Source organism: Mastomys coucha, unplaced genomic scaffold, assembly GCF_008632895.1.
Source record: "Mastomys coucha isolate ucsf_1 unplaced genomic scaffold, UCSF_Mcou_1 pScaffold12, whole genome shotgun sequence".
NCBI lineage: Eukaryota > Metazoa > Chordata > Mammalia > Rodentia > Muridae > Mastomys > Mastomys coucha.
In genome coordinates this window covers 53,455,540-53,477,779 of record NW_022196894.1, presented here as the reverse complement: position 1 = coordinate 53,477,779, position 22,240 = coordinate 53,455,540, and the positions used below count along the sequence as shown (strand labels likewise).

General features: G+C 40.3%; 1 protein-coding gene across 1 annotated transcript in view; it reads right to left on the bottom strand.

Moving 5' to 3' along the window:
• The window catches only part of Zbtb11 (zinc finger and BTB domain containing 11), a 35,628-nt gene extending 13,503 nt beyond the window's left edge, over nucleotides 1–22,125 (bottom strand). The window contains exons 1-5 of the mRNA XM_031364074.1: nucleotides 21,493–22,125; nucleotides 12,943–13,178; nucleotides 11,293–11,524; nucleotides 3,361–4,202; nucleotides 2,837–3,013 (exon numbers count right to left, since the gene is read on the bottom strand). Of these exons, the coding sequence (XP_031219934.1) occupies nucleotides 2,837–3,013; nucleotides 3,361–4,202; nucleotides 11,293–11,524; nucleotides 12,943–13,178; nucleotides 21,493–21,802 (1,797 nt within the window). The 5' untranslated portion in view covers nucleotides 21,803–22,125. The remainder of the gene's footprint in view (nucleotides 1–2,836; nucleotides 3,014–3,360; nucleotides 4,203–11,292; nucleotides 11,525–12,942; nucleotides 13,179–21,492) is intronic.
• Between the last annotated feature and the right edge of the window lie 115 nt (nucleotides 22,126–22,240).

The following is a 22,240-nucleotide window of genomic DNA, read 5'->3' as shown; positions in this document are numbered from 1 at the left end:
CTCAGAAATCCACCTGCCTCTGCCTCCCAAGTGCTGGGATTAAAGGCGTGCGCCACCACCACCCGGTTCATCATTCCTATTTTCTAATTTACTCTTTTGCTCTATTTTCTGGGACATTTATTCAATTGTATATCCCTACTTTTCTGAGATACTTGTTACTATCTAGATCTTCCATTGATAATGGGGTCACATCATTCTAAATCCACCATAAAGTAAAAAGTCTTCAGGTTAGATCACTGTTTACTAGAGACCACATGCATTGTATTTAAAAGCTGCTGTTTCCTCAATGTGCTTTTGTCTGCTGGTGTGCATCTCACACTGTCTTTATTACTCCTCCCTTTGCTGTGACAAAACGCATGACAAAAGTAACTTATGGAAGAAAGGGTGCTAAGCAGCAGCACATATTCTGACTGTGCTGTGCTTTCAGCTCCCTGACTGTGGACCTAGTGTGACCATGCACTTCCTTCAAGTTCTTGCTGCCCTGACTTCCCTACTGTGATGGATTGCACTCTTTGACAGTGAGCCACAATAACCCTCTTCCCTTAAATTCCTTTTACTACAGTACTTATCACAGCAAAAGAATCTAGAACATTAACCTATCAAGCACTTATTTCGGGATCCTCTTAAATGACACAACAATATTTGTATGCAACCCAACCATCTACCTCCAAACCTCCAGATAACTTATCACACCTAGTACTGTGTAAATGCTACATAATTAGCTGTTAAAACAGTAAAATCAAGGAATAATAAAAAGACCTGTACATATTCAATATTGGCAAAAATTATAAACATTTTAAGAAATTTTTTTCATTTATGTGAAGAGTATTTTGCCTGCGTGTATGTATGTGCACCATGTGTATACCTGGTGTCTGCTGAAGTTAGAAGAGTCAGATTTTCATTCAGTTCCAGGGGTTAATTGGAGAAGTTAGATGGGGTAGGTCCTAGAGCCACCCCCGGCACCAATCAACAGAAGAGGAGACACTGATGTGTCTGTCAGCAGTACTTTTCAATGTCAACCCTAGGCACTGGCTAGCAATATCTTTAACTTCAGATTTCTTTCTCTCAAATAGTTGTAAGCTACCACGTAAGTGATAGGAAGCACACCTAGGTCAAGAGCAACAAGTGCTCGTGAGTGCTGAGCCATCTCCCTAGCCCTGCAAATATTCTGACATGCACTGACTGGTTGAACTTGTAGTTGTGGAGTCTATCAATTCGGAGGGCTTGATTGAATTTGGTTGTTTTTTTTGTTTGTTTTTTCGAGACAGGGTTTCTCTGTGTAGCCTTGGCTGTCCTGGAACTCACTCTGTAGACCAGGCTGGCCTTGAACTCAGAAATCCTCCTGCCTCTGCCTCCCAAGTGTTGGGATTAAAGGTGTGCGCCACCACCGCCTGGCCAAATTTAGTTGTTTTATAGATGCAATCTCTTACCTTTTACACAAACTGTACTTTGTGGCCCGTTTCTTTTTTGAGTCAGGTTCTCATCTATATAGTCAAGGCTGTCCTTTAACTCAGTCTCCCTGCTTCAGCCTCCCAGATGCTAAGCCCTTAAGAGTGCACTGCCATTCTTTGCTTGTAATATTTTTTTTTCTTCAAAATTAATTTTTTCCCCTTGGAATCTTTTGTCCTAAGATCTGTGATATTTCTTTGTATTTCAGAGTAAAACATTTTAAATAACTAATTGGGCAGAAAACAAAACAACAGCAAAACGAAACCCCAAATAATTATGGTACAGCACATACCTAGCATGTGCAAGGCTCACCCCCAGCACCAATCAACAGAAGAGGAGGAGACACTGATGTGCCGGCAGTACTTTTCATTATCAACCCTAGGCAGTAGCTAGCAGTACCTTCAGGTCTTTGTTACTGAACTTCAGATTTCTCTGTTTGCAGAGAAAACATTTTGTTTTAAGGTTAATGGTCTGAGTCCTGACATTGAGGAACTTGAGTAAGGAAAGACCTAGAAAGGGTTCAGTACTCAGTAAGTACACTTTTCCCTTCACTATACACCATCCTCCCCAGAGCAGCTGTGATACTTCTCCCCTCAAGGGAAAGGAGATTCCTGGCCAAGGGGTGGCAATGTAATTGCTCCTAGTCTCAAAGTAATCGGTACCATCAAGTCTTGAGACTTTTGTTGGTTCTGTAGTACAACTGTGATTGATTATCATCTTTACTGGATATCTAGTTCAAATTTCCTGAATCACTTTATACACTTATTAGCATCCAGAGTTTAGTTGCCTAGGTCCCCTCGTCTGCTACTTAACCTTTCTGTTTTGTTTTTACTTTTTAGATTTATTTATTTTTATGTGCATTGAGTCTTTTGCCTGCATGTATGTATGTATGTATGTATGTATGTATGTATGTGCACTACACACATGCCTACAGATGGTTGTAAGCCACCATGAGGGTGCTAGGAACCTAAACTCCATCCTCTACTCTACAAGAACAAACAATGTTCTTAACTACTGAGCCATCTCTTTAGCCCCTAGTTTGTTGTTTGTAAGAACAATCTTTTCATTGTTCTCTTTCTGAGGAAGCTCAGATGAAAAAATATTCAGGTGGGGCAAGTAAATAACACAGATCAGACTCTTTTAGCAATATAAGAGTTGTGGGCTGTGGTCATTGGTCGAGGCTGCCTGTTATCCCCGCACTTGGAATTCTGAATTAGGAGGATTATCTCAAGTCCAAGGACAGCCTGGGCTACACTGTAAGACTCTACCTTAAAAAAAAGGACAAGAGAAATAGAACAATAAAAGTAGTCAGAGTAACAGAGCAGTTGGTAAGATGGACTCCATGTATGATTGTAGGATCATTTCAGCTATCTTTCGGGGTACTTACCGGACATTTGTAATCTCTAGCTCTTTCATGTTTCAATGTATGCATGATAAAGGCATACCGTCTTGGAAAAATCATTCCACATTCCCCACATTTATGAGCTGTTTCTTCAGTGCTCTCCTTAGCATCCCTTTTGGGTTGTTTCATCTTTTTCCCTCTTTGAACTAATTTCTGGGCCACCTAAGCAGACAGAAAACACAATCTAAGAAAATATGTTCGTTTTGTCTTCCTTTTCAAGGCATGATCTTGCTATGTAGCCCAGGCTTGCCTGGTACTATGGAACCAAGACTGGCCTCAAACTCAGAGCAATCATTTTGCCTCACATGCATCACCATGTCCAGCTTCAGTATTATTTTTAAAAGTCAGGGGCCATGATATATATTTCTAGTATAATACTTCAGGCAGCAAACTGCTTCTCTGTTTATCTCCTCCCCCATGTAATTTTTATTTATAGGCCTAAGTTTGTTACTAAAATAGAATGCCATCAGGGTTACATAGAAAAAAACCAAAACAACTTCATATCATACCTGTTGAACTGCTGACTTAGAGATGGCTTTCCGCTTCTGTAACTTTTTCTCCATGCCCTTGTGTAGCCGGATGTAGCCCCCTTCATTAACAGACCGCTGCCTAAGCCTGCTCCTGTAAGTATCATCATCTGGGCCTGAGTCTGTCTTTTCTGTAGCTTCCGTTAGAGTTTCCTCATCTTTTAAAGGTTCGTTGGGGCTCTGACTATGATCTGGAAAGTCTTTGGCACATACGTCCTCAGGTGATATATCATTTCCTATATCACTGTCCTCTTGGGAGGTGTTGATTACATTCTCTTTTGAGATTTTAGGATGAACATTAGCAACTATGCCATCTTCTCTGATGACTGCAGACTCAAGCTCTGGTTGGTTGCTTTCTGTTGCTAAGCTTGCAGTTCCCATTTCAGGGTGGGGATCAGATATACATTCTACAGGGGACACACTAGCTTCAGCCTCTGGAGAAACCTGAGGTGCAGGCTGCTGTTCTGGCTCCCCATTCTGCTCTGTTTCTGGCAATTCTCCATTTACCAGCAGTACAATTTCACAATGCCCAAGTTCACTTGACAGAGCTGTGGTTGCTTCATTCCTAGGGCCAGGTGGTGTTGCAGTTCCATTGTGTGCTGCTAAGTCCTGAGTAGATGCAACTGTCTGAACTTCACCTTTCTTATACACTGTAAGTTGCTTTTCTTCCATTAGTTTATGTACACTTTCACAAATTTCTAAAACTTCTGACATAAAAAGGTGGCGAGCTAAGACGGCTACATCAGCCATGCTACAAAAGTCAAAACTTAGTACAGAAGTATAGGCAAATTCCAGCAAAGGAAGGAAGCTTGCTTTACAGAAACCTGTATGAAATAAAAAAAGTCAAGGAGCAGAAAAGTCAGTCACCACAAAACTACTCTGTAAGAATAATAAGAGTTGTGACAAGAAAAAAAATATAGTAAAAAGCCAATTATTATCATGTATTCTACAATTAGCTATCACTGGGTTTTCTTTCATTTCTGGTTGCTAGTAAACAACCTTGACTAGCTCACAACCATGAGCTGAGTTTCTAAACCACTAATAAAAAAGAAAATAAAAGACTTACTACCTCAAGAGTTGTTATAAGGCAGCCATTTTCAAACTGTACTTCTTAGAACCCTGGGGTTCCTCAATTCCCTTCAAGAAACAGTGGCTGGAGAATAGAGGGTAAAAAGGGGAGGGGGTAGGAAAGTGAATAGATAGGGACCAAGCAACCTGTCCCCTTACCACTCCTCATTTATTATACATAGCTGGTTTTTATTTTCCTTTTTTTGTTTTTTTGTTTTTTTGTTTTTTTCGAGACAGGGTTTCTCTGTGTAGCCTTGGCTGTCATGGAACTCACTCTGCAGACCAGGCTGGCCTCGAACTTAGAAATCCGCCTGCCTCTGCCCCACAAGTGCTGGGACTAAAGGCGTGCACCACCACGACCCGGCTGTTTTTAGAGTTTTTTGTTTGTTTATTTGCTTTATTTGTTTCTTTGAGACAAGCTCCCTTTACATTACTCTGGTTTTTATCCTGGACCTGACTATATAGACCAAGCTAACCTCCAATTGACAGAAGCCTGTGGTACAAAACACCTTGCACAGCAACTCTCTCTATATTTTTATAATGGCTACAGAAGTATACTTTCCAACTCCGGTGAATAATAGTTCTTTTCTCACATTCTCACCAGGATCTGTTGTCACATATTTTCTTGTTTTTTTTTTTTTTTTTTGTTGTTGTTGTTTTTTTTTTCTTTCAAGACAGGGTTTCTCTGTGTAGTCTTGGCTGTCCTGGAACTCACTCTGTAGACCAGGCTGGCCTCGAACTCAGAAATCCACCTGCCTCTGCCTCCCAAGTGCTAGGACTAAAGGCATGCGCCACCACCGCCTGGCGATTTTCTTGATTGTTATTCTGATATAGATGAAAAATCTCAAAGCAATTTTCAAACTTTTAAAAAATGTTTATGTGTTTTGCTTGAGTGTAGGTCTGTGCATTACTTTCATGCCTGATGACCTCAGACTATAAGAGGTATCAGATCCCATGGAATGGGAGTTACAGATGGTTATGAGGTGCTGAGTATGAGTGCTGAGAATTGAACTTGAGTTTCTAGAAGAACAGCCAGTGCTCTTAACTACTGAGACATCTCTCCAACCTCTCAAACCAACTTTGATTCGAATTCCTGAAGGGTAAGGGTGTTGAACACTGGAGTTCAAGTATTTACCAGTCTTTGTAATTCTGCTTTTGAAAACTATTTAGTGCATTTATCTATTTATCAGTTGAATGGTTTGTGTATGTCTACGTGCATGCTTGATTTCTGTAGTTCTTCATATATCCTAGTTATTAATCTCAGTGTGATGTGAAGTTGTTAGAATCTTCCTTCCCATTCTGTATGTTGCCCCTTCACTCTTGGTTTTTTCCTTTTTTTCAATTTCATGATATCTCATTTGTCAGTTCTTAATATCATATCATTGCTTGTGCTACTAAAGTCCCTTTTAAAAACTCCTTGCCTGTGCCTGTTCTTTCAATCTAGTGTCTTGAAGTATTTTTCCCAGCAGTTCAAAGTTTCAGGTCTTACATTAAGAACTTTGATCCATTATTAATTATTATTTTGGTGAGAGATATGGATCTAGTGAACAATACAGATCATGAACAAATCCATTTTGTCTAATACTGTTAAAGTAACTTTTTCTTCAATGTATGTTTGTCAAAAGTAAAATTCTAAGTATGTAGTGGGTTGGCCTGATGCTGCTTATACTCTGTGTCCTCAAGACCTGGTTGTCCCAGAGAGTGTGCATATAGACCCACTTATCACTATGTGACCTTGTCCCCAAGTTATTTTTGATTGGTGAATAAAGATGCTGTCAGCCAATAACTGAGCAGAAGAGACATTGGTGAGTTTTAGGGTTTCTGGGCCTGGAGGCAAGGAGGAGAACCTTGAGGGATAAGGGAGAAGGTGAATGGAGAAGCCGCTATGGATTAGGTGAGTAATGAAAATGTGGCCCTGAGGGCTGGCCCAAATGAAACATAGTAGTACATAATAACTCAGGATTATGGATAGAAAAGTAGACTCTAACAGCATAGAAGGTAAATATCTGCCTAGCTCTTGGGCTGTTTAAGGCTTATTGTAAATAAAAAGTTGTGTGTCTTTTATCCAGGAACTGAATGGTCAAGGTAGGATAGAAACCCCAGATTGGTATTAAAAATTTCTATGACAATGTAGGCCTGTAATATAATCCCATGGCAGATATTATGATACCTCTAGCACTGTTCTTCCTGCTGAAAGGACAATATAAATCCTATTTGTCTCCATTTAAGGATCCCATTAGTCTCCATTTTAAGGACAAGGCCTGATTTCAAAAAAGACCATAAGGCACCATCCCCAAGGAAAGACCATAAAATCCAGGGCAAGATGATAAAATCTGGGAAATATCTTGTCTCAGAATGAGCCATCTGCACTGGGAAGCCCTATCTCATCACAAGGTTGAACATTTATGACACAGGAATGCGGACCACTGACCACCTGTGACCCTCCCCCCCCAGCACCCAATGAAATTGTAGACTACCTAATCCTTCTAGAGAGTTCACCTGGTTCCCTATAAGAAGGCCTGTTGCCTTTGTCTAGGGTCGCCATTTAAAAGAACGGTTGACCCCCTACATGCTGGCTGTTTCTACAGAATAAACGCTCTTTGTTTTTGCATGCTGAGTATGGGGTCTTCCTTCAGCATTTTTCAGACCTTTTCATTGCTAAAAATTGCTTTTGCTACTTGTGTTTTGGTTTCCATATAAATTTTAGGCTTTTTTTTTCCCCTAGCTCTGTGAAACATAGCATGGATTTTGATAGATTTGTAGATTGTTTTTGGAAATATAACCATTTCTACAATATTCATCTTGCTAGTCCCTTTGCATGGCAGTTCTTTCAATCTAGTGTCTTCAAGTTTCTTTATATAGTCATCCAGGTATTCTTATCCTCAGACCCATACACCAAGTGTTTACAGGAATACTGTCCACACTTTGCTCTTTTCATACAACATATACTCCTAAATCAGAGATAAATTACCTTAGAGGAGATAACTGTTAAACAGACTTAACAGAGACGAAGCAAATGTTTTTATTCAAATTATGTAAAATACATGAACAGAGGACACACAAGTTATTAAGTCATATACTACTAATAATTGCATTTTTTTTTTTTTTTTTTTTTTTTTTTTTTTTTTGGTTTTTCGAGACAGGGTTTCTCTGTGTAGCCCTGGCTGTCCTGGAACTCACTCTATAGACCAGGCTGGCCTCGAACTCAGAAACCCGCCTGCCTCTGCCTCCCAAGTACTGGGACTAAAGGCGTGCACCACCACTGTCTGGCTGATCTAAGTTCAAAGATCTGAAAGTCGCAAGAAAGATTTCCCATGGAAGAAATAACATGGCTCCAAATGACCAAGTATTTAAAATGAGTGTGTATTCAAAGTATCATTAAAAAAAAGGATTTAAATCATTCAGATTCTATCTGTTAAGAGATAATAGACAGATAATTGCTCTTTCACACACACACACACACACACACACACACACACACACACACACACTCTCACTCTACAAAACCTTTTCATCAAAAACAAACAGAACTACTAGGGCAAGCCAGCAGGCTGGAAGCAACTTCTATGTGACCTAGTGAGGAAAGGAGTCAGAATAAAATAAAATAAAAAATATCCAAGTCCAAAGTGAATGGAGAAGTTCTAAATCTACAATACAAACACAGTTTCAACCCTGCAGCTCCCCGCAGGGGGACACTTTCCAAAGTTAAGAGACAGAGCCCTGCTCTCAGGACAAACCTCCAGCAAAAATCAGTAGCAATGATTATCAATTTGAATAACTCAGAGGGCAGCAGCTGGGCACTACCATGATAGAGACCTATATTAAAACTGAGCTCCCAGGAATACCTACAGCCAAGAACCACCACATGCTAGGAAGCCTCAATCTGACCAGATTCTATCAACTTTAATAACAATGTTCCTCAAAACGGTTTATAAAACAGAAAAGGAAGAATCACTGCACCAAGCTCATTCTATGAAGCTCTGGTATAAAACTGGATAAGAATGTTCAAACAGGTCGGGCGGTGGTGGCTCACGCCTTTAATCCCAGCACTTGGGAGGCAGAGGCAGGCAGATTTCTGAGTTCAAGGTCAGCCTGGTCTACAGAGTGAGTTCCAGGAAAGCCGGGGCTACACAGAGAAACCCTGTCTCGGAAAAACCAAAAATGTTCAAACAAGGAGGCTGGAGAGATGGCTCAGCAGTTAAGAGCACTGACTTCTCTTCCAAAGATCGTGAGTTCAAATCCCAGCAACCACATGGTGGCTCACAACCACCCATAATGATATCTGATGCCCTCTTCTGGTGCGTCTGAAGACAGCTACAGTGTACTTAATATAAATAGTCTTTAAATAATAATAAATTAAAATTATTAAAATTAAATAAACTTAATAAATAAATCTTTTTTAAAAAAGTTCAAACAAAACAAAGAAAGAAAGGAAAAACAACTGTAGACTAATTTTCCTGGTGAATACACAGATACAAAAATTCTGAGTCAGGCGTAGGGACACATATCTTTAATTCCAGCACTTGGAAGGTAGAGGCAAGGAGATCTTTATGGGTTCAGCTGAGTTCCAGGACAGCCAGAGCTACTTCTTTTTTTTTTTTAAGAGACCCTGTCCTTTTAAATAAATAAATAAATGGAAAAAAAGAAAGAAAAAGTCTGATCAATATTGTTGTAAACTGAACACATTAAGGGACAAAAAGGTAAGAGAATGTTATCTTTGACCCCAGCACTCAGGAGGCAGAGGCAAGTCAATCTCTATGAATTTGTGTTCAACCTGTTTATACAGTGAGTTCCAGGATAGCCTGAACCTCATAGTAACACCCTGCTCCGCCCACAAAAAGGAGACATTGATGCACAATGTGAACCGATTGGTTTGATTCCAGGGATTCAAGATTGATTCATCAAATGCAAACCAATAAATAAAGCACACTACAGCACACAGCTATAACTGAAACAATGTGAGAACAGGGCATGGTAGCCCATGTCTTAAATCCTAGCACTCAGGAAGCAATGGCTGGCATGTGAATCTCTGTGAATTAAGGTCAGCATGGTACACATAGCAAGTTTTATACTAACTAGGGCATTATAGAGACCCTTTTGTCTAAAACAGAAAAGAAAAGAAACCACCAGGCGGTGGTGGCGCACGCCTTTAGTCCCAGCACTTGGGAGGCAGAGGCAGGTGGATTTCTGAGTTCGAGGCCAGCCTGGTCTACAGAGTGAGTTCCAGGACAGCCAATGCTACACAGAGAAACCCTGTCTTGAAAAACCAAAAAAAAGAGAGAGAGAGAGAGAGAGAAAAGAAATAAACCAACCATATAATAAATTCAATTGATAGCAGAAAGGACCTTTAATAAAGTTCAACCTATTTACATGATAAAAGTCCCAAATAAGCTAGGAATGAAAGGGCATGATATCTATGTACAACGAACTTATAGCCAACATTATACAAAAGGAGGACTATCTAGAATGAGACCAGAGATTGCTCTTCACTCTCCATTCTTTCTGAATATACTCCCTGAAGTCTTAGAATAAAGCCAGAGAAAAAAGTACAAATCATAAAGTAAGAAAATTATCCTTCGGGCTAGAGAGATAGATGGCTCAACAGTTAAGAACACTGACTGTTCTTCCAGAGGTCCTGAGTTCAATTCCCAGCAACCACATGGTGGCTCACAACCATCTGTAATGGGATCTGATGCCATCTTCTGGTGCGTATCTGAAGACCGATATGGTATACTCATATAAATAAAATAAATAAATCTTTTTAAAAAAAAAAAAGGAAGAAAAGAAAATTCTCCTTATTTGCAAATGGCGTGATTCTACACTTAGACTCTTAAACAAACAAACAAACACCCAGAAGACACTTTTAACTCGGAAAGGCTCTTCCCTGTTCATAGGGCAGCAGAACTAATACTGTCTAAATAGCTCTGTTAACTGAAAGCAGAACAGATTTTGACACAATCACATTTTTTACAGAACTGGAAAAACAATTATAAATTCATAAGAAACACACAACACCTGATAATAACTAAAGTTATATGAAGCAGAAAGAATAATATTGCAGTTCATTTTAAAACCTGCTCTGAAGTTATATAATAGAGCCACAATAACAAAAACAACAACAACAACAACAACAATAAAAACTATGGTGCTGGTATAGAAATAGACTCCTATAACTTCAACGGCCCAAATGATGGTTTGGTAACAGACCGAGAACTGATCTTAAGAAATACAGGTGGAAAGAACTGGTAGAAGCAATAGAAAAAAGACATCTAATGGAGACCTCAATATACATGTAAACACTAACAAGTTCATTCACCACACACACAAAGTACACATACAAGTACAATATACAAAATCCCGTGTTCCACAAAACAAGATATTGAATAGGTAGTTTCAAAGTATCTTTTCCCGATGTAATAATAATGATCAGTTGTACATTCTTCTCCAACTGTTTCATTTGAACCCCAGAAATAATTCTGCTATAACTCCCTAACCTAAGAGGCAGTGGTTAGAAAAGACAGACTGCCTGACAGGCATGGTTGTCCACACCTTCAATCTCAGTGCTTGGGAGGCAGAGGCACAAAGATTTCTGAGTTCAGAGGCTAGCCTGGTCTTTAGGATAAGTTTGAGGATGAGGACAGCCAGGGCTACAAAGAGAAACAAAACAAAGGAAAATAAATAACAGCCTTTGCACAACAGTATTAGAAGCCTTGCTTTAAAGGGGCCTTTCCCTTGAGAAAACTGGCCTCCATTTTGGCATCAATTCTGTTTGTTTGGAAGATACATATTTATCTTCTAGAATATACTTATTAACAAACAGCAAAGGGTATTAGAAAAAAATCTTACCAGAAAGATCCACGACAGCCTCGTGACTAGAAACTGCTCCTTTCTCAATAAAAAGATCTCGAAAATATTCACTATTAGCTGACAGAACAGACTTATGAGCTTTGTACTCTTCCCCTTCAATTAACAATGTGACATCACAGAACTGGTTGGAAAGTCTCTGTTCATTCAGCTGTTTCAAAACTGCCTGGCAATGTTTTGGAGAAGACCGTTTTACCACTCCTTTGGTGTCAACCTGTCAAAATATGTTTGAGATAAGAGGTATATTATATATCACCTATATATACCCATTACTTTTAGCAAGCAAGCAATTTGTTATTCTTTATTATCTATATAAATAATTATATATATTATTATTTCCTGCCTTTTAAAAGACAGGGTTTCTCTATGTAGCTTTGGCTAACCCTGAATTCATTAAGTAGACCAAGTTGGCCTAGAATTCCTCCTGCCTCTCTCTGTCTCCCAATTGCTAGGATTAAAGACATGAGCTCCAGTACCCAGCCACAATGTTTTACTTGATCCTACAAAAATACCTTATCCTCCTTTTTGTTGCCTCTTTTTTGGTAAAAAAAAAAAATCTGATGTATGACTCTACTATAGCCTAAAACAAAACAAATGAATAAGTAAACAAACACATCCAAAAAAAAAAAAAAAAAAAAAAAAAAAAAAAAAAAAAAAAAAAAAAAAAAAAAAAAAAAAAAAAAACCCCGAGCCAGGAATTAGGCATGGTTGCACACACCTTTAATTCCAGCATTTGGGAATTAGAGGGAGGTGGGATCTAACTTCCAGGCTATCCTAGTTTCCACAGAAAGTTCAAGGACAGCCAGTGATGCACAAGGAAATCCTGTACAGAAAGAACAATAAAAACCTAGAAAGGAAGACAGAGCCGTGGCTGAGTTGGCAGAGTGTTTACCTAACACGTGTGAAGGCCTAGGTTCAGTCTCAGCACTCCATAAGCCACAATCTGTGGAACATGTCTGTAATCCAGCACTAACAGAGGCAGGAGTATCACAACTTCCAGGTCTTCCTCAGCTATGTAACTAGTTCATGGCCAGCATTGGCTACATGAGACCCAGTCTCAAAAACACCCAACAAGCAGAAGTTCCAATTTAAGCAATTTTAACTTGTTGTATGACCCACAGTCCAATTCAGAAAAATATTACAAAGGGAGGAGTTAAAATTAGGATACTAATTACAAACACATAGGATACTACATTAATTTTGAAGCATTATGTTCAATGAAGAGTAACAACTGGTATACATTTAGCTCATTTAGCTTATAACATAATAAACAATGTGTCTTAAACAATAACCTTTACTTTAAACCAGCAGTTCTCTGTGGGAACGGGCCCCTTCCACAGGGATCCAATATCAGTTATCCTACATAGTAGATATTTACATTATAATTTTAACAGTAACAAAATTACAGTTATGAAGTAGCAACAAAAGTAATTCTATGGTCAGGGGTCACCACAACATGAGGAACTGTATTAAAGGGTCACAGAATTAGGAAGGTTGAAAACCACTGCTTTTAACAAATATATCCTTTTCAGCTTCAGTTCCCATAGTCAACAATTGATGTCTTAGATAAACAAACAAAATAACGACAAAAAAATCTTGAGGACTGAAAGGTGGATAGAAAGTACCACTTACAAATACAAGTTCATGTTTAGATACTGGCTTCTTTTTTGAAGACTTGGAGGCTGTTGTTGGAGGTGAAGCAAAGTTGCTCAGGTCATCCTCTGACTCATTACTTTCTTCTCCAGATTCAAGGTCCAATCCCAATTCTTCTAACATTTCTGAAGCATCTGATATTGGACGGGAGCGATCAAGTTTCTCCTGGCATTTGCTACATTGTTTTATGTAATCTTTAACTTGCTTTAATATACCTTCAGTCAAAAAACAAAACAAAAACAAAATTAATATCAAATTTAAGTGTTCCTACCTAAAAACGATTTATTCATTTTATGTATATGAGTACATTGTCACTGTCTTCAGACACACACCATCCCATTACAGATGACTGTGAGCCACCATATGGTTGCTGGGAGTTGACATCAGGATCTCTGGAAGAGCAGTCAGTGCTCTTAACTTCTGGGCCATCTCTCTAGCCCCTGAAAATGTATCATTAATTTAATGTACATACTATTATGTACATTGTTCAGATGTTCATATAAGTATGTAAATGTTGGTTTGTTTCCACATTGAGACAGGCTTTTTCTTGTTTATTACCAAGCATTCAATTTACCCTGGCATGAGATGATTATATATCCCTGTCCATTTCTGTGTGCATTACAAGGTATCCATGAAATAAAATACAGTTACACACTACATAATTATGTTTTGTTCCCTATGAATCAAATATATGACAATGCTATTGTAATATAGTCCATGTCCCTAGATTCATATAAGCACATTCTGTGTTCATAAAACTATAAAATAACCTAATACATTCCTTAGTATCTATAATATATTCTTGTTGTTAAATATACATGAAACAAATACTCAACTATCTTGACCTATACAGAGTTAATATGGCTCAAGCTATAATGAGAAGTAATTTTTCCAAATTATTTTTAAAAATTGCCACTATAGTTAATGTAGAAATAAGTCTATTGGGCTGGAGAGATAGCTCAGAAGTTAAGAGTGCTTGCTGCTTTTCTAGAGCACCTGAAGTCAGTTCCCAACCTATCAAGAAGCAGCTCACAACTGCCTGTAGCATCAACTCTAGGACATCTCTCTCTGGTCTTTGTGGGAGTGCACACCCACAAGGCACATACACACAAAAAGAGGTTCTTTGTTTTGTTTTTTTGTTTTGTTTTGAGACAGTTTCTCTGTATAGTCTTGCCTGACCTAGAATTCACTCTGCAGACCAGTCTGGCCTCAGGCTCCACCTCCAGGTCCTCCAAAATGATGGGACTAAAGGTGTGTACCACCACCACCCAGCAAATTAGCAAATTTTTTTCTTTTTCTTTTTCTTTTTTAAGAACTAAATTTATTATTGACTTTAAGCCTTTTGGATACTAGCATATCACTCTGTTGGTCTCTAGGTCTATATGCCTTTTGTAAAGGCTTCTTGGATAAACTTATAAACTAAACTATAAGCCGTGTGTGTGTGTGTGTGTGTGTGTGTGTGTGTGTGTGTGTGTGTGTGTACACATGTGCTAATTTGGTACTGCTTTATAACAGTGTCAAAGATTGAATAATTTGTAATGAGAGTTTATTCAATCAGTTCCTGAGGCCAGGAAGTGCAAGACTAAAGGCCAACATGTGATGAAGGCATACCCATTACTTCATAACAGCAGAAAAAATATGGCAACCAACAGGTAGAGAGGCTGACTCCTATTATTCCAAATCTATTCTCCATAACAAACCCCACTCTTGTTATAATGACATTAATTACTTAAAGGTATCATTGTTAATAATGCATTGAATTTCTAATAAATGGATTTTGTGTTAATACATTCAAACCACTGCAAGTAAGTCTACTGTGAACCAATAGGTTTGGCAACGTCAGTAGATCACTGTAGAAGTGACTTTTTGTTTTGTTTTTCAAGACAGGGATTCTCTTTTTAGCCCTGTCTGTCTTGAAACTTGCTCTGTAAAGGCTGGTCTCAAACTCCAGCTGGGATTAAAGGCATGTACCCCCACCTATAAAATAAAAACCCATTTCTGAATTTATCAGTGCAGTGAACATTTATTTTTTTTCTTACAGAATGTATTTACTTTACTGTGTGTGTGCTTGATAGCATATGTGTGAAAGTCAGAGGACAACTTTCAGAAGTTAGTTCTCTTAGTGAGGTTCCAGGGACTGAACTCAAGCTTTCAGGCTTTGTAGCCAGTGTCTTTATCTGATGAGCCATCTGGCCAGCCTTAGTGCAGCAACTTTAAAACTTTATTTTCTGAAAGGTCACTTCTTATTTGTATTTTATGTGTATAAATAGTTGGTTTCATGTATGTATGTGTATCATATGTGTACCTAGTGTGCATGGAGACCATGACAGATTGTTGGTTCTCATGGAATTGGAGTTACAGATGAGCATAAGCTACCATGTTAGTGCTAGGAGCTGAATCTTACAGTCTTTTGTAAGATCAGCAAGTGGTCATAATTGCTTTGACTCCATCTTTCCACACCCTCAGTAAAACTCTTATGTATAGGATGCATTACAGTTTATGAAGGTTGAAAATATAATGCATTTGGGGCTGGAGAGATAGGTCGGGTGTTAGGAGCTCTCACTACTTTTTTTTTTTTTTTTTGGTTTTTTTTGAGACAGGGTTTCTCTGTGTAGCCCTGGCTGTCCTGGAACTCACTCTGTAGACCAGGCTGGCCTCAAAGTTAGAAATCCGACTGCCTCTGCCTCCCAAGTTATTTTTTTTTTTTTTTAGGATGTATTTATTTGGGGCTGGAGAGATGGCTCAGCGTTTAAGAGCACTGACTGCTCTTCCAAAGGTCCTGAGTTCAAATCCCAGCAACCACATGGTGGCTCACAACCATCCATAATGAGATCTGATGCCCTCTTCTCAGGTGTCTGAAGACAGCTACAGTGTACTTACATATAACGAATAAATAAATCTTTAAAAAAAAAGATGTATTTATTTTATGTATATGAGTACACTGTAGCTGTCTTCAGACACCTGAGAAGAGGGCATCAGATCTCATTATGGATGGTTGTGAACCACCATGTGGTTGCTGAGAACTGAACTCAGGACCTCTAGAAGTGCAGTCAGTGCTCTTAACTGCTGACTCATCTCTTCAGTCCCTCTCACTACAAATTTAATCAACGTAGGGATGCATAATTAGTGTTTTGGGAAAGATATTGGAGAAGATGTACACATCTATTGTATACATGTATACAAAATCATTCAAAAAATTAAAAAAAAAAAGGACAGTTGGAGAGATGGCTCAGTGGTTTAAAGCACTTTGTTGCTCTCGCAGAGGACTCAGCACCCATATGGTGACTTACAACCATCTGTAACAGAATCGAAAGCCCTCTTCTGACCTCTGTGAGCATCAAGCATATACATACATAAATACATAAATAAATTTTAAAATAAAATTTAAAGAAAAGGGGGGTTATTAGCTGACTGTGTTCAAGGAGCTCTACAGAAACTTCATCAAAAGTATCTGAATAAGGGCAAAAATGGTAAGAAAACCCATGTCCGGGTGGTGGTGGCAGCACATGCCTTTAATCCCAGCACTTGGAAGGAAGAGGCAGGTGGATTTCTGAGTTCGAGGCCAGCCTGGTCTACAGAGTGAGTTCCAGGACAGCCAGGGCCACACTGAGAAACTCTGTCTCCAAAAACCAAAAAAAAAAAAAAAAAAAAAAAAAAAAAAAGGAGAAAACCCACGTCCTTGTGTACTACAAGAGTACCTGGGAACTATTTTTATGACTTTACTCTTAGGCTCAACTCCTAAGAAGACGACAAGATGAGAGTCAGGAGTAGTAGCTCTGCCAATGGGAAATGAAGAAGCCAGATGTTTAAAAATCAGGTAATATCTACTTAAATTTGGTCACCCAGTGTTTTCTAGCATTAATTTACCATGACATATACAAAAACTTCTTTTAAACATGATGGTGGTAGAACATGCCTCTGATCCTAGCACTCTTGAGGCAAAGGCAGGTGGTTCTCTTGAGTTTGAGGCCATCCTGCTCTAGAGTTAATTCTAGGACAGTCAGAACAACAAGAAACCCTGCTTCCTGAAAACCCAAACAAACCAAAACAAAATAATAAAGATAATTTCTTTTTTAAGAACTATACATTTAAGTGTTTTGCCTACTCATACATATGTGCACTATGTGTTTGCCTGGTGCCTACATAAATCAGGAAGAACTCCAGTCCCTTAGAACTGGAGGTACCAATGGGTATGAACCACCAGGCTTTCTCTCCAGCCCCAAGATCTCTCTTTTAAAAATGCTCAAATATGGCAGAAGTTTTACTCTATCATGCACTCAATCTTCTTGCATTTACTGTTAAGATTTTACGTGATGAGACAAAATACCTTGAAAACAATGTTTAAACCCCTGCGTGTATAGGTTCCTATGTGTAAAAGCAATTTTTAATCCCTCTGAATTAGACATGTCAGTTGTCAAAGACTTTAATAAGAATTATTACTCTTCTGCTTTTATCCAGAACTTTGATATATTTACTGCTCATCAAAAACAAAATAAAAAGGACCCCCCCCCAAAAAAAAGCCAAAACCAAACAGCACTAAGCTTGGTACGGTGGGGCATGTCTTTAATTCCACTGAGGCAGAGGTAAGATTGAAGTTTGAAGCCATCCTGATCTTCATAGAAAGTTCCAGAACTCCCAAGTCTACAGAGACTCCTGTCTCAAACTAAAATAAACAGCAGAGAAAAATTAACAGCATATTATGAGGGCATCGTGTAGTCAAGCTAAGATCATGTCCTGAGGTGAAGACAGTTATATGACAGCTGGATGTTCTCATATTTCTCATAAAATAACTACTATCCAATGAGAAACATTTAAACTACATATTGTAAAAATAAGGCTGAAGTATTTATATCTACATTATGCTTAGTCTTGCTGTCTCTTTATGTTGGTGCACTAAGCATTTGCCAAGCTCTACCTCCCAGGAAATCTCCTTTCATATTTAGGTTTTTATGCTCTTCAATGCAAGTTTCTCTATTTTCCCATCAAGGTACCCTGAGATAGTTCTTTGGATGTCAAGTTACTAACAAAAGATTGTTCATAGAGTATAGAATCAGAAAGAAAGAAATTCTACATTGAGCACCCTCCATAGTCCAAAAATTATTAAAAAACAAAACAAAACTGGCTCTGAAGAGAAGATTCAATAGTCATCTGAAGATGGCGTGATCTGAAGAGCACTGGTGGCTCTTCCAGAGGACCAGTATTCAATTCCCAGCACCCACATAGTGGTTCGCAACTTCTTGTAATTTCAGTTCCAAGAGATCCAATGTTCTCTTCTGGCCTTCGGAAGTACCAAGCCCACAAGTGATACAAAGCACATAAGTGATACAAAGATATACATGCTGGCAAAACACCCATACCTGAAATAAATAATTTCATTATTTTTAAAGGTCTATTTCCTTTTTTAAAAAAAAGATTTATTTATTTTATTTATATGAGTACACTGTAGCTATCTTCAGACTCACACCAGAAGAGGGCATCAGATCCCATTACAGATGGTTGTGAGCCACCATGTGGTTGCTGGAAATTGAACTCATGACCTCTGGTAGAGCAGTCAGCGCTCTTAACCACTGAGCCATCTCTCCAGCCCCTTTTATATGTATTTTTTATCTAAAACATTTTTAAGTATCAACATGATGTCACAAAATTGCACACCTGACTTCTGTGATGGGACAGTCATATGTGGGCACACTAAAATTATTGCTTAAAACTACCTCAAGCTAAGTGTATGAACATAATACACATTATAAAACATATATGATCCTTTGTGTTTTAGAATAGGGCTGTTTCCTCAAGACATCTCATTATGTGTATACATAATATGTCCGAACTTGAAAACAATTAGAAAACTTCTAGTCTAGCTTGGCATAGAAAGATCATTGTCTCAAAATAAAAACAAACAAACAACAACAGAAGCCTGTTTCTAAGCGCTTCTGTCAAACATCCTTAGTGAGTACTTAATTTAACAGAAACAGCCTGTGAAGTTTTTTGCTCTAGGACAAGGTTTTGTTTGTTTTCAAGACAGGGTCTCATTGTGTAGCTCTGGCTGTCCTGAAACTCAAGAGATCAGCCTGCCTGTGTCTCCCAAGTGCTAGGAGCCACTATACAAGGTCAGGGCTTTTGCTTTTGAACCTCAGTGATATAAATGCTTCAATTTATGATGGGATTATAATACCAATTATCATGAATTGAAAATATCCTTAAATGTAATACATATATAATTCATCAAATCTATCAAACATCACAGCTGTGTAGTGCACTGTACAGTATTGGACATTTACCAGTTATCACCTGCTAACTGGGAATTTTGATTATGCTGCATGCATAGAAAGGACATATTAACATATTCCTACCCTAGGGGTGGGGAGGGAATAAAAAAATCATACAGCAGAGGCAAATAGTACATGAACTTAGTAAAGTGAGACACTGATACCCTGATTTTACATTTAGACAACGGTCTCAGTGGATAGACCAGGCTGCCTCTGCCTCTCGATATGAACAATATGCAGCCACGACTCTAGTTTTACTCTTCACAGTTACATCTCCTTGGAAATTTAACTCAGATTTCTTGGGGGAGTAGACCAAGCTGGCCTCAACTTTGCAGTGATCCTCTGGTCTGTCTCTGGAACAATGGAAGTACTGGTATCATAGGCCTGGCTTGCTGTTTTTTTGTTTTTTCCATTTATTTATTTGTTTGGTTTGGTATTTTTGAGACATGGTTAGCCTTGGCTGTACTGAAAACATTCTGTAGACTAGGCTGGCCTTGACTCAGAGATCTGCCTGCCTCTGCCTCCTAAATGCTTGAATTAAAAGCATATACACATCCAGCTTATTTCAGGTATTCTTTAAAAATACAAAACAAGGGCTAGGAGATCATATGAACTGCCAGGGAAGATGGCTAGCAGTTTAGAGCACTTGTTTGACCTTTGTGGGCTCCAGGCACACATTTACCTACAAGCAAAACACCTATACAAATAAAATTTCAAATTATAAAGAAAAACTGTATGAAAATAAGATAAACTTGGACTGTTACCCACAAAGGAATTCTCTAAGGAACAAAAGGACTAACCAAGAGTCCCTAAAATAGGCTGGATGACAAAGTTAGTAAACCTAACAAAAATTAGCATATAGAACAAATGAGATAGCTCAACAAAAAAGGCTGCACACCCCTAGCCTACATGTACATACACATACACACAGCACATAAAATAGAATTAAAAAGACTTACTAGAAAAATTAGAGGAATTGGTGAGACAGCTCAGTAGTAAACAGTACTTTTGTGCTTTCAAATAACCAGGGTTCAATTCTGAGCACCTACATGGTGTCAGAAACATCTGTAATGTAACTCCAGTTCTAAATCCAACGCCCTTCCCTGACCTTCGTGGGCAGCTGTTGAACACAGACACGCAGGGAAAACATTCACATACCTACAATTTTTTTTTAATTAAAAAGAAAAAAGTCAAGCTTTTCTGCTCTCATCTGCTTTCCAAGGGATCCAAAAAAATTGTCTTTATAGTCTGACTCCCCCAAAATCAATTGTCAGATCTGGTGGTACAGGTCTGTAATCCCAGCTAGTGAGGCATTCAGATCCTTAACTCAAGGCCAGCCGGAGTAATTTAGAGAAATAATCAGTCAATAAATCAGTTACCTTATCTTTTCTCAACATACACAGTGTAACACATTTTCCGGGGCTATTTTCACAAAGTAAAAAGAACATTTAAGGCATTAGGTAACAGGATCCCATATCATCACCGCGATTGGTGCGTCCGGGCTGTAATATCAACACGTGAGAGGCTGAGGTGGGAGGATTGCCACACTCCAAACAAGAAAAAATACGACCAAAGTGTCATCATTCTTCCTAACGAAACCTCTTACGGTCTTATGGTATGTCCATCCTGTCCCATCTCCCAAGGAGAGGGAGGATCTGGCAGTCTAATAAGGCTGCCTTAATGCCCTAAACACCGGGACTCACGACGACTGCGCACTATTATTCCTAATAACCACATTATTCCTTTTTTTTTTTTTTTCTATGTCGCAGTTGCAGAGTCAGAGAGATTTGGACCAAGCCCAATGGCCAGACCCGAGCCGGCACTCACTGGAGACCAGAGCCAGGGTTTGGGCCAGCGTTCAAAAAGGCAGAAGGGAGAGAGAAGGGGGTCGGTCCGCCTCGGCCTCTCGGCCTCCCATCGTCCCACCATCCCAGCAGAGGCCTAGGGGGCGGGCCCACATAGGCCGCGCCACGCCCTCCACCGGCTGGCTCGGCCCCGAGGGAAGCCCCCGAAGCCCCACCCCGGGCGAGGGTCCGCCCCCAGCCTCCCGGGCCTCCTTCCTGTGGGGAAGTGCGGCGGCTTTCGCGTCCCCCGCCCGCCCGCCCGCCCGCCCGCCCGCCCGGCTTGGTCCCGCGGCCGCCGCGCAGCTGGGGTACAGGCGTCCCCAGACCTGAGGCTCGCGAGTGCGCACGCAGGCCTCGCCTCGGGCCATGCCCCGCAAGCCTGCGGCCGAGTCGCCCCCTCGCCCCGGGCCGGCGCTCACCTCGCCACCAGTACGTCTTGGACAGGTCGTGCCAGGTCTGATGCCGGGTGTGGTGAGTGCCTCCGGGGCCCAGGTGTGCCGCCTCTATGAGGCCCTGGCGCCGCTCCGGCTGCAGCACGACTTCCAGCTCCGCAAACGTCTTGCGGTGCCGCTGCCGCCGCTGGTAATAGAGCGTCCCGCCGCGCACTACGTAGCAGGCGGCAGCCTTGCGGATTTTACGCTTGACATTGCCCTCTGTGCCTGGTGCATAAGGCTCGCGTTCGTTCGTCAGATAGCGCAGGATGGCCCGATAGCTCTCCTCGCTTGACATCGCGGGTGGCAGCGCCCTTTAGGGCGCCTGTCAGTGGTCGGAAAAGGCAGACAAGCGCCCTGGCTCGGTAGAGGTGCAACAGCGGCGGCAACACTTTAAGGAGAAAAGGGCTACGCCTTTGGTGGGCGCTCGCCGAGGGCGCCCGCAGCGCGAAGGAAGAACCGACGACCTGGTAACCAGGGGGAACTGCACTTAGGCAGCGCGCGGGATCCGCTGGCGACTGACAAAATGGCTGCTGCACCACCGGAAGTGACGCGTGCGGGGCGGGGCCAGGGCCCTGATTGGAGCGCTCTTGGTTTCTGGCTCCGAGGGAACCAGCGGTGTGACGTCAGTACTGCGGGAGGACATTTTGGAAGAGGGAACGCTCTCTCTGGCAGATACTAGGGTCTTCAGCAGACATCTTAAGTCCTGGCAGGTTCTTCCTCCCCCCCCCCCCCC